At 38.6% G+C, this 12,500-nt stretch overlaps 1 protein-coding gene across 8 annotated transcripts in view; it reads right to left on the reverse strand.

The window, feature by feature from the left end:
- Positions 1-445: 445 nt before the first annotated feature.
- LOC139371387 (immunoglobulin like and fibronectin type III domain containing 1, tandem duplicate 1) overlaps positions 446-12,500 on the reverse strand; it is a 30,415-nt gene continuing 18,360 nt past the window's right edge. For 4 of the 8 annotated variants that reach the window (XM_071111761.1, XM_071111762.1, XM_071111760.1 and 1 more), the window contains 14 exons: positions 10,515-10,601; positions 8,758-8,994; positions 7,053-7,177; positions 6,682-6,823; positions 6,275-6,568; positions 5,443-5,739; positions 5,066-5,245; positions 4,792-4,920; positions 4,401-4,709; positions 4,170-4,255; positions 3,834-4,026; positions 3,428-3,724; positions 1,846-2,172; positions 446-1,681 (listed from right to left, as the gene is read on the reverse strand). In XM_071111761.1, the coding sequence (XP_070967862.1) occupies positions 1,677-1,681; positions 1,846-2,172; positions 3,428-3,724; positions 3,834-4,026; positions 4,170-4,255; positions 4,401-4,709; positions 4,792-4,920; positions 5,066-5,245; positions 5,443-5,739; positions 6,275-6,568; positions 6,682-6,823; positions 7,053-7,177; positions 8,758-8,994; positions 10,515-10,601 (2,708 nt within the window). In that variant the 3' untranslated portion in view covers positions 446-1,676. The remainder of the gene's footprint in view (positions 1,682-1,845; positions 2,173-3,427; positions 3,725-3,833; positions 4,027-4,169; positions 4,256-4,400; positions 4,710-4,791; positions 4,921-5,065; positions 5,246-5,442; positions 5,740-6,274; positions 6,569-6,681; positions 6,824-7,052; positions 7,178-8,757; positions 8,995-10,514; positions 10,602-12,500) is intronic. The other 4 variants (XM_071111767.1, XM_071111766.1, XM_071111765.1 and 1 more) reach the window with 1 other exon arrangement.

Here is a 12,500-nt window from a genome sequence, read left to right on the forward strand (position 1 = left end):
AGATGACTATGGATGTTGGACTGCATGCTACAGGAAATAGTATGCATGTAATGATGACTGATTTATCTTTAATCTGGTTGCAAATTAGCAATGTTTGACTTATTTGAGCATGTAGTTTTACTCTATTGGAGTTGGTTGCTATTGGACATGACTAATCAAAATCTACTTAAAATACTGTCTTCTATGAGCAGGATATTTAAACCAGAGAATGATAATGTCAATGTGGAAAAAGAGAGCTTTATCCTGTCAACATTTTATAGCGTTAAAGTTGGGTTTTTGAGTGCTCTATAAAAGTAATACTGTACTATTCAGTAGGTATAAATGATTCCTACACATTTCAAAGCCATCAAAATGCTATGTTGCTGACTAACTCCACAAAACAAATAGTCACAAATCACTTAAGCATTCCTGTATGTCTAAAAAGCATCACAAAAATGTACACAAATTAAACGAATAATCACTGATTTTAATTGACTCTCCTGTTCAAACATTTTGAATTCAAACTTCCTACATCATATGAGCTTGAAATATGTATTTACACCAAGCTCTTGTACATAGCGTAGCCAACATAAAAATATCTCTTTTACAACACACCATTCAGATCCATTATATGTTTTACTTCTACATTGTGATTAGTTGAAGATAGTAGATTGATTAAGTTCTATTATATTAAACATTTTACATTTAGTTTAATCATTAAAAACAAAAACAAACACTATAGACAACAAATATTGATTCTAGTTTTCAAAGAAAAGGCAATTCAGCATTTCACATTTCACATTTCACATTTCACACCAAAACACATTTCACAAATGAGTAATTACCTTTGAAGTTAATGAAACACAGCCACGCATTTGCAGTTCTCATTTGAATGTTTACGCCAGTAAACCTTGATCTCTCTCTCTGCTTGTTTTTACTGTTCATTTTCTAAATCAAATTTACTCAAAAGCCACTGAAAACAAGAGCAACATGCATCATTTCAATTTCCAATCATCTTTCCTATACCAATATTGCACTTTGAGAAAAAAACAAAAACACAAACACAACACTATTCATGACTTGCTTTTAGGCTGCTTTGATTATTGAACACTGTTGTTACGTTACATAATGGTCTCGCCTTAATTCAAAGAGTGATGCATTGTATTGTACTCAACCTGAGATCTTCAAACATATGCAGCACCCAGAATGTAGAATAGTCTTATGTTAAATTTGATACAGTGAACGCTGAACTTAAAATATACAAATGTCATTTCTACACAGAAGTGGAAAACAACAGAGGACTTCTGTGAAAGGAAAATTCCACCCCAAAACGATGTTTTTGTATTTGTTTCATTCGTCCATTGTTGACATAGTCCTAAACTATTTTGGTTGTCAGCAATCAAACTTTCAAGATATGTCACATTCAAAATACAGAAATCAACCCTGTATGATGCATTTTGCATCATGAGATACAAAAAGCAGCATCATATGATACAAAATTAATCATACGGAGGATGATATCTGTATTTTGAAAGTTGAATATCTTGAAAACCTGATTGTTTATAAGCAAAATAATATGGGACTATGTCAACAATGGGCGAATGAAACAAATACTAACATATTGTTTTTGGGTGGAGTTTTCCTTTTGGCTATTTGAAAAAAAATAAGGGCATGATTGTCTTCTTTTTAATGGCAATCTAATCTGAAAAACAAGAACACAAAATGGGATTATAAATAAGTCAAACTTTTTTTAAATGAATTGGTTTCCATTTCAAATTCATTGTTTGCTCTCAAAAAACTAGAAGAAAATAGTTTTATCTCTCAGATTTGCATTTAAATGTAGTACAGCAAAAAATGTGTTTATACCTGAGACAGTGAGCTTAGTGGAACACTCTGCCCTGCCCAGGTGGTTCTCTGCGATGATTTTGTACTCTCCAGTGTCCTTGGGTCCAACCCTCAGTATGAGCATGGAGCAGACCCCACAGGTGTTGGAGATTAGGTAGTTGGTGTTGGTGTTGAGGCTGATATTATTACGGTACCATGTGACATGGGGTGTTGGGTCCCCTCTGACAGCACAGCTCATGTAGCACTCATAACCTTGTGGTGCGGTGTGCATTTTCAACGGGACAAGGAACTTGGGAGGACGCTCTAGGTTGCAGGTCTTAGTCTCTGGCCTGTCCAGCACAAACCTTTCTGAAAACACAAACACAGAGACAACACATACCTTGTTGAAGATTTTAGTAGTTATTACACACATCCGAATTTGGCACATGGACAGAAATGAAAGCTGATGAAAGTGTAAATGTCCGCTCACCAGTTGCTGACCAAAAAAAACAGATCTTTAATAAAGCTTTAGCATTATACAATAATGTTAAAAGCGTTATTAATAAAGATTCCTTCTGGGAAGAGCAAACCATGAACGGACACTTCCCTTCATCTAACGGCCAAATGACAAGCCGAGGGAGACTGGACCAGTCAGTGCCCAAGCTCTCAGTTATTGGGATTTTTTTATTTTTTATTTCACCTTTATTTAACCAGGTAGGCTAGTTGAGAACAAGTTCTCATTTGCAACTGCGACCTGGCCAAGATAAAGCATAGCAGTGTGAACAGACAACAACACAGAGTTACACATGGAGTAAACAATAAACAATAAACAAGTCAATAACATAGTAGAAAGAAAGAGAATCTATATTCATTGTGTGCAAAAGGCATGAGGAGGTAGGCAATAAATAGACCATAGGAGTGAATAATTACAATTTAGCAGATTAACACTGGAGTGATAAATGATTAGATGAACATGTGCAGGTAGTGGTGTGGTGTGCAAAAGAGCAGAAAGGTAAATAAAATAAAAACAGAATGGGGATGAGGTAGGTCAATTGGGTGGGCTATATACCGATGGACTACGTACAGCTGCAGCGATCGGTTAGCTGTTCAGATAGCAGATGTTTAAAGTTGGTGAGGGAGATAAAAGTCTCCAACTTCAGAGATTTTTGCAATTCGTTCCAGTCGCAGGCAGCAGAGAACTGGAAGGAAAGGCGGCCAAATGAGGTTTTGGCTTTAGGGATGATCTGTGATATACACCTGCTGGAGCGCATGCTACGGGTGGGTGTTGCCATCGTGACCAGTGAACTGAGATAAGGCGGAGCTTTACCTAGCATAGACTTGTAGATGACCTGGAGCCAGTGGGTCTGGCGACGAACATGTCGAACATGTAGCGAAGGCCAGCCGACTAGAGCATACAGGTCGCAGTGGTGGGTGGTATAAGGTGCAAAACGGATGGCACTGTGATAAACTGCACCCAGTTTGCTGAGTAGAGTATTGGATTACCAACAAGTGACCCCAAAAATGTCCAGCCTTTTTGTATGTTAAGCAGTAAAACCACTCTGATGCATTTCAAAGCACATGGACACTAAAAAAGACTGGCCCAAAATCCACAGCTTTTACAAACCTTTTTTGCTTGTGATTTCCCACTTTGGTGATTCTGAGTGTTGAGAAGAGCCCATGTCATTCTTGGCATAGACACGAAACTGGTACTCTCTGCCAGGCATGATGTTACAGGCTGTGAACTTGTTGTTAAAGATGTGGTCTGCCACTGTGTGCCACGTTCTCTTGCTTGAGTCACGTTTCGACACCAGGTAGTGCAGCCTGTCATCCCTCTTCTCATCGGGAGATGGTGACCAGGAGATGGTAACTGTGCCCGGTACGTTCTCATCTACCTCCACAGGACCTGGAGGTTTGGGCTCGTCTAGATCGGACCACAAATAATTATGTGATGAATGATTAACACTGGACCTCAACTGCTTTCAACTTGGTTATTAATAGAACCACAGTCAGCCATGTTATCACCATCTCACCTGTAACTCTGATCTCAATGCTGAATGTCTCCTGGCCAACGATATTCTTGACCATGATGGTATAGATTCCTGTATCTGAGCGCTCTGAAGAAGGAATCAAAAGTTGGGATGCCCCTTCAGCATTACTGATGGTAACCCGTTTGGACACAGGCATGCCATCCTTCATCCAGGTAACATCTGGCCAAGGGGAGGCCTGTGAAGAATATCAGAATGTAATCACTACATCTACATAACAATTTTATACAACTGGTGAATAATTAATTTGGGTTCTCTCCATTTGTATGAAAGTGGATATTCTTTTAGACATAGAAATAAAACAACCTATTTATACTGTACCTCAAAGTTCATGTTGAATCGTGCAGAATTCCCTGCTTGTACCACCATGAAACTCTTGACTTTTTGATCAGTGAATCTAGGCCTGACTGGATGATGCAAAAGCATAAGAACAACATTCACATTTTTTGTGTCTACACAGTCAAAGTTGGGGGTGGGGGGGGTGCTTGCAATCAAACTACATCATCTCAATATGTTGATGCCAACAGGGATGTTTGAAATTCAAGGTCTTACCAGGGGGAGGCATAGCCAGGATGTAGTTGTCCAGCTCTTGCGGCTTGCCTTCTCCCCCGTCATTGGTGGCGATCACTCTCACCCAGTACATTGCCATTGACTTCATGCCTTTCACTGTGAAGGAGGTCATGGTGATGGGGTTATTGTTACAGCGGTCCCACTCTGGACTTTCTGCTGGTCTAATCTCCACGAAGAATCCCTTGGCTTCATCCTCAACCCCCGCTTTCTCCCTTGGTTTAGTCCAACCCAGGGACAAGGTGGTGTAGGTGGAGTCTGTCACCTTCAGGTCAATGACTTTACCGGGGGGCTCTGAAATTACACAGCGACAGAGTAATAGGTCTCTTAAAGCTATGGATTAATTTGAAAGAAAGTACCATTGAGTATGACCTACTTTTTGGATCTCTGGCAAACACAAACTCAGACGGAGTGCCAAATTCACCAGCTCCAGAGTTGTTGATAGCTGCCACACGGAATTCGTATTCCATACCCTCTATCACGTCCTTCACACCAAACTCCTTCTCTGTGGCACAAGCATACATACAAAACAATAGCACGAGTTATGGGTGAAACTTTAATACTTCATGTATGGAAAAACATGTTTCCTGGTATTTGGAGATGAACAAGAAAAGAACAATACATTAAAACAGAAGTTGAAATGGTGAAACCTTTAATCTTATCATCTGCAGGATTGACAGGGCTCCAAAGATTGCTTCCCTTCTTGCGTTTCTCCATGTTATATCCCAGAATGTTGGTTCCTCCAGTGTTGGAAGGGGGATTCCATGTCAGAGTGATACAGTCCTTGAAGGCACTGACCACTTTGGGTGCAGAAGGGGGTCCAGCGTATGCTAAGTACAGAAATATGGTTTAGCGACAACTGTCGTCTGGTTCTGTATTAATATATATACAAAATAAATCAGCATTAAAAAATGTGGTATTGTTATTCTGTACTAGACAATGCACATTGAGATTTACAAAATATTTACAAAATAACACATAGTATCCTGAATCACCCTAAATGGACCTCAAATATCTATCCGCCCACCTTTTGTGCCAGCCTGGACATCCTCTGTCTCCATCAACTCACTGCTGCCCATCTCAGTGTCGGCCCTGATTTTGTAACAGTACCTCCTGCCATGGTCCACATCACTGTCCTTGTAGTGGGCCTCTGGACCGATCGGACCCAGCTTCTTCCAGGTGTTGCGGCCTATCTGTTGACGTTCCAGGATGTAGTTTAGTATCTTACAGCCACCATCATCCTTTGGGGACCTCCACTTCACCTCAATGGCATTTTGAGAGGCTTCAATAATCTCAAGAGGTCCCAAGGGAGGAGTGGGCTTGTCTGTGAAGAAACAGATGCAGCTTTTACTCTCTGTGCTATTTCTCTTAGCGTCATACAATTTCTTCCTGAACTTAAGGGGACAGTGCAATATGTAGGCAATTTATCTACTTACCCAGAGTCAGATGAACTGATGGATGCCATTTGTATGTCTCTGCATGCAGTATGAAGTTAAGAGTTAGATTTTGCGAGCCAATACGAACTAGCTTTAACGCAATGACTGGAAGTCTACCGGAACAGCTAACATGCTACCACCTACTTCATTCCTACTGGATGCAGAGAAGTAAAAATGGTATCCATGAGCTCTTTTAACTCTGGGTAAGGAGATAAAGGGCTTAATCTTGCACTATCCCTTTAATTTATCACTTAAATATTGTAACAATTTTTTTTATTATTAGATTTTATCTTATAATATATTGCACTGTATTCTAAATGCATAGTTTGAAAAATAAAATTGGCCTAACTGACTTATAACAATCAGGTATTCACACCAAATCAAAGAGAAGTTCTTGCTTGGACCCAGAGAAAATAAATGTACCAGTTACAATGATCTTCGCAAAGGCCTCAACAGTTCCAAACTCATTTTTGAGTTTGAACTTGATTTCTCCAGTGTCTTTGCGCTGTAACTTGTTAAGAGTTAGTTGACTATAACCCTCTCCGTGCTCTATCTTGATGTTTGTGTCGTCTGATAGCTCCTCGCCGTCATGGTACCATTGGATCTTCATTGGATCCCGACCCACAAATGGTATCTTGAAAGTGGCTTTTTGACCTTTTTTAGTAATGATTGGGACAGTAAACTTTTTCAATTCCTCTGTGTCGAATCTAGGTGGATCTACAAAGAAAGGTACAATAATATAATGAGTGAATTTAAGAATGTTATTAAATATAATGAATGTAGTGCTAAGATTACATGCAAGATAAAAAAAAAGTGAAATAGATTTAGACCTTCAACAACAATCATGGCCTCTGTTTTACGCCCATCTGCCTCAAATTTGTATTTCCCAGCATAGTCCTCTGAGATTTTGCTGATTTTCAGGGATTGGAAGAATCCATCTTTAGACATGGTAAGAACATCATCGGGTTGAATCTGAACAGGAAAACACAATATTTAGACTGATATATCTCTTAAATCTTGTCTGTTTTGCAATGGCCATTAAAACAACCAATATTAGCTCATAACACAAACACTAAAACGCTATATAAGGACTAAACTATATTAATACAAATAATAACGTATTGGTGTTTTTCTATGGCCAGCATAATAATATGTATTGAAGTGGTGATTGGCTAAGTTATACTGCAATGTAGATGCTCACCTCCTCTCCATTCAGGTACCATACCCCATCGACATTTTCCTTGCTCAGCTTACAGACAAGTTCGGCCGGGCCTCCCACTATGGCGGTGACGTCAGAAAGCCCAAGGTTGAAGTGAACGCCAGGGTCTGGAGGATTTACCAGATTTACAATTAGTGGCAGTGCTTAAATTGCAGCTCACCCTTATGTAATTACCTGCAGGGTGAGTGTTGGAATTCATATTAAGTAAAATAATTACATTTGTTGCAATCTTTCTTTGTTATACAGTTCATGCATGCATGTATTCATGGCACACAATACAGTCATCTTAGTGTTCGGACTTACCCAAGCTCTGAGTCCTCAGAATCCTGAATCATACATTACTGTTTACATTTATTAAATTACATGTATTTTATTAAGCAGTTTTATCTATAAAATACATGTTCAAATGTAAATTGTGATGTTTGAATATAAATTAATTAAGAGGTGTGATGGATTTAAAACAGACAATGTTGAACTTCAGCGTAGTTGAAGATTGCAAAATGTCACTTCTACTTTGATTGTTTAAGCAAAATGTTGAAGATTGAGTTTTTCCATATTGTTATTTCAGGAATTTGTTGATATGTTTTTATTTTCTGTGGTATTCTCTTTCTGTTAGCCTGGGTAGGGCATGAGTATTATTCTTCACTCTTGGCCTTCATTCTTGTTTGCTGCCATAGCTCTTTGGTCAAGGTGATAATTGACAAGAGATATTCACATCTTCAGTGTACTGTGTGAAAAAAAATGAAGCCATTCATTCTTGGCTATGACAATGGTTATGTGTAAGAGGTGCAGGTTTTTTTCATGTCACTTTCTAAAACATGAGGTTTTATCTTCCAGGCGGCTTCCAAAGCAAGAAGTCTTCATATATCTTTGTTTCTCTTTCTAAAGCTTGAGCTCTTCTTATTTAAGTGATAATGTCCGAGAAGCCGGTGTTTGGAAGATATATTGGTACGTGTGCTGTTAGGCCTGAGACGAAGTCGAGGGCAATATCACTTTTATACAATGGGTTACCAACATATTCAAATAATGATTGAAATAATTTCTTCTTATATGTTCACATCACCTTCCAAGCCATCAACTCCATTCTTATGTATTCACACTTCAATCTTCGTATATTTTCATGAGTTGCTGACGTTTCATGTTAATTCTTCTGTGATCTTCTGACGTGATTATGTTTTAGTAATGAGACCACATTTCGGGGATTTATTTCCGTACTAGGTTACACAGGCAAGAATGGTTGTTAAGACAAACAAACTACGAACACAGATGCTTTTTAAACATACTGTAGCACACACAAACACTAAGGCGGCGACATGGATGCAATTTTGTCACCCATCATTAATATGCCCTGCTAGAAATTACTTGTAAACTACATGGTTTAATATGATTAAAACGTTTCTATCAATTATGAAACATCTAGAATACATGTAAATGTGCTGTATGATAATCAATGTCTATGTAAAGTATGGATTGTTAACCATTGTTAAAGCCACCCTTATTCAAGAACACCATCATCCCAAAGGGTCGGGGATCTAATAAGTAAGGATTAAAACCCAGCATTATTCTGAATGATCACACGTTCTGTAAGCCCAGCCTCAAACCGGAAAAGTCATTTGTTTTATCAAATGACTTTGATCCTTGAAGGGTGCCTCCCATGCAGTAGTCAATGCAGTATCCATGATCTTACCAATGACCGTCTCCTGAAGAATTGGGCCTGGCCTTGTGCGGCCTGTGCGCTTGCCACGCTTAGCAGCTTCTGCTGGCTCGTTGGCCTCATCGGCACTTGAAGCCTCATCGCCACTTGCAGCCTCACCATTGTTGGCAGACGCACCACCGCTTGCTTGCCCGGCAGCACCACCTCCGCTCTTTGCCTTTCTTTTTTGGACTTTGGCATCTTTGGCTGTGCCATTACTATTTGTCTTTCCTAGTAATGATTATTATAATCACTGTCAATCACTCATTGATTATTTGTCGACTATTGTTGGGTAAGGCATTTTAGGTGCCCAATTGTAACAGTAACAACAGCAATGACAACCACATCCACGATAACAAAAGCAACAATAGCAACATTAACAAAAACTATAACTTTAACACAGAAGGGGTGGTGAAGAATTTGGTTCAAATTACTTACCCAATACAGGTCCAGAAACTGACAAACCTTACGTATCCATAACTACTCTGGTTAGTAGCTGGATGTAATTGACATTTTCCTCAAAATAAAAAACATTTTGAGGAAATATGAAGACAATATCCTTTTACCTATAACTTATTTTTGTTGTACTTGAATAAGTAACCTGGCAAATTCCTTCACCAGTCTATGTAATGAAAAGAGAGCCCCTTGCCTAGTGGTTAGAGCATTGGACAAGTAACCGAAAGGTTGCAAGATCGAATCCCAGAGCTGTCAAGGTAAAAACCTGTCGTTCTGCCCCTGAACAAGGCAGTTAACCCACTGTTCCTAGGCCGTCATTGAAAATAACAATTTGCTCTTAACTGACTTGCCTAGTTAAATAAAGGTTGAAAAAAAAATAAAGAGTCCCTTTTTCAAAAGCAAACATTCACAACTGGTCAACACAGCGCACAAATAACATACAGATGAAACATCGAAGCACACACACGTGGCATATAAAACACAAACATTAGGTCATATTTGTATTTCAAAGAGTCAACGGTAATTATGTACATGTTGCATTTTACATAAAGATTAGTAAGAGGTATGTTAAACTGTGCTTGTTATTATTTGTTAAAATAAGAAGGCAGTTGATAATCAAAAGAAAAAAGACAACACAACCAACTCAGGACTTCCAGAGAAAGGTACTCGAGCTCGACTTGGTTGGAAATTCAATCTTTCCCTACTAAGTATTTATCTGAGGTTCAGACACAAAGTGATGGATGCTCCTACTAGGGACAGTAATTGTTTGTTTGGACATTATTTTGACATGGTTGGTGACCTGCAATGTGTATGCATTTTTCAAACCACTTCATCAAGTTTGTCAATATATTGTGTAGAACAGTCCACTTTAAAGTAAACAAATAGGTCTATGAATTTATGAAAATGTATTTCAAATTATGATAATTAGTACATCATAATGTGGCAGATGTTATGTTTAACTACAGTGCCACAGTTTTAGTCAATTATTTCTGACTACATATGAAGTCATAGAGTGTGGGATCTATTTTGGTTGACAGTTATGGCGTAAAATTGTTTTGTTTTTTATCTCCCTTGATATAATGTATATAAACTTCAATAACAAACACATCATACATTTGAGGGTTAATATTAATCCTAAATGGTAGTGTAAATATTAAGTTTAGGATTTCTTTGAGAAAACAAAGATTTCCTTCAATTATCAGACCGGCGTGCCAAAGTCATTTCCGACAAATGACTTTGATATTATTAAACCAACCTGTTTCCATGCATGTTCATCAACCTTCACAACATCTTACCAACAATCTCCTCCTTGAGCAGTGGGCCTTGCCTTGTGCGTTTCCCACGTTTCCCCGATTGCTCACTTGAAGCTTCCTCATCATCATCTATTGGTCAAACAATTTCAATTGTATGTATTTACCTTGTGAATTTTTGTATTTACTTTCAAGGCAAACTTATTTGTAATGAAGTTGGTTTGCTAGCACATGAATATGATCAAATCAGACCATGTTCCATATACTGATGTTGATTAATAATCATTTAAACTACAATATGGCAAAATGTGCAAGCTAATCATATAATTAGATGTTGCGTCTCCTTTGACAATAATATACAGTACCAGTCAAACGTTTGGACACACCTACTCATTCAAGGGTTTTTCTTTTTTTTTACTATTTTCTACATTGTTGAATAATAATGGAAACATCAAACCTGTAAAATAACACTGCATGGAATCATTTAGCAACCAAAAAAAGAGTTAAACAAATAAAATGTATTTTATATTTGAGATTCTTCAAAGTAGCCACCCTTTGCCTTGATGACAGCTTTGCACACTCTTGGAATTCTCTTAGCCTGCGTTATGAGTAAGTCACCTGGAATGCATTTCAATTAACAGGTGTGCCTTGTTTGTGGAATTTCTTTCCTTGTTAATGCATTTGACCAATCAGTTGTGTTGTGAAAAGGTAAGGGTGGTATACAGAAGATAACCCTATTTGGCAAAAGTCCATATCATGGCAAGAACAGCTGAAATAAGTAAAGAGAAGCGACAGTCCATCATTACTTTGACGGAACTTTATGTCTTAATCTGGACAATTTCAAGAACTTTGAAAGTACAGTCACAAAAACCATCAAGCTCTATGATGAAACTGGCTCTCATGAGGACCGCTACAGGCAAGGAATACCCAGTTACCTCTGCTGCAGAGGATAAGTTCATTAGAGTTACGAGCCTCAGAAATTGCAGCCCAAATAAATGCTTCACCGAGTCAAGTAACAGACACATCTCAACATCAACTGTTCAGGGGAGAATGCGTGAATCAGGCCTTCATGGTCAAATTGCTGCAAAGAAACCACTACTAAAGGACACCACTAGAAAGAAGAGACTGCTTGCGGTGGAAATCTGTCTGATTAGTCAAAATGTAAGATTTTTGGTTACAACCGCCATGTCTTTGTGAGACGCAGAGTAGGTGAACGGATGATCTCTGCATGTGTGGTTCCCACCATGAAGAATGGAGGAGGAGGTTTGATGGTCTGGGGGTGCTTTGCTGGTGACACTGTCTGTGATTTATTTTGAATTTTAAGGCACACTTAACCAGCATGGCTACCACATCATTCTGCAGTGATATGCCATCCCATCTGATTTGCGCTTAGTGGGACTATCATTTGTTTTTCAACAGGACAATGACCCAACACACCTACAGGCTGTGTAAGGGCTATTTGACCAAGAAGGAGAGTGATGGAGGGCTGCATCGGATGACCTGGCTTCCACAATTACCTGACCTCAACCCAATTGAGATGGTTTGGGATGAGTTGGACCACAGAGTGAAGGAAAAGCAGCCAACAAGTGCACAGCATATGTGGGAATTTTTTCAAGACTGTTGGAAAAGCATTCCAGTGAAGCTCTATGATGAAACTGGCGCTCATAAGGACCGCCACAGGCAAGGAATATCCAGTTAGAATGCCAAGAGTGTGCAAAGCTGTCATCAAGGCAAAGGGTGGCTACTTTGAAGAATCTCAAATATAAAATATATTTTGATTTGTTTAACATTTTTTTGATGCTCAGCATAATCCTACAATGTAGAAAATAGTAAAACTAAAGAAAAACCCTTGAATGAGTAGGTGTGTTCAAACTTCTGACTGGTACTGTATGTCAGTTGTTACATACATGGATGTAGTTTCTTACTGCAAGTGGATGCTATTGTCTTGGCTGATAAGGTATTCTAATGTTTTATAAGCAGTATAATAACAAATACAATTGCAAACACAATTAAGGTAACAGCAATAGCGAT

The sequence above is a fragment of the Oncorhynchus clarkii genome, chromosome 17, assembly GCF_045791955.1.
Source record: "Oncorhynchus clarkii lewisi isolate Uvic-CL-2024 chromosome 17, UVic_Ocla_1.0, whole genome shotgun sequence".
NCBI classification, from domain to species: Eukaryota; Metazoa; Chordata; class Actinopteri; order Salmoniformes; family Salmonidae; genus Oncorhynchus; species Oncorhynchus clarkii.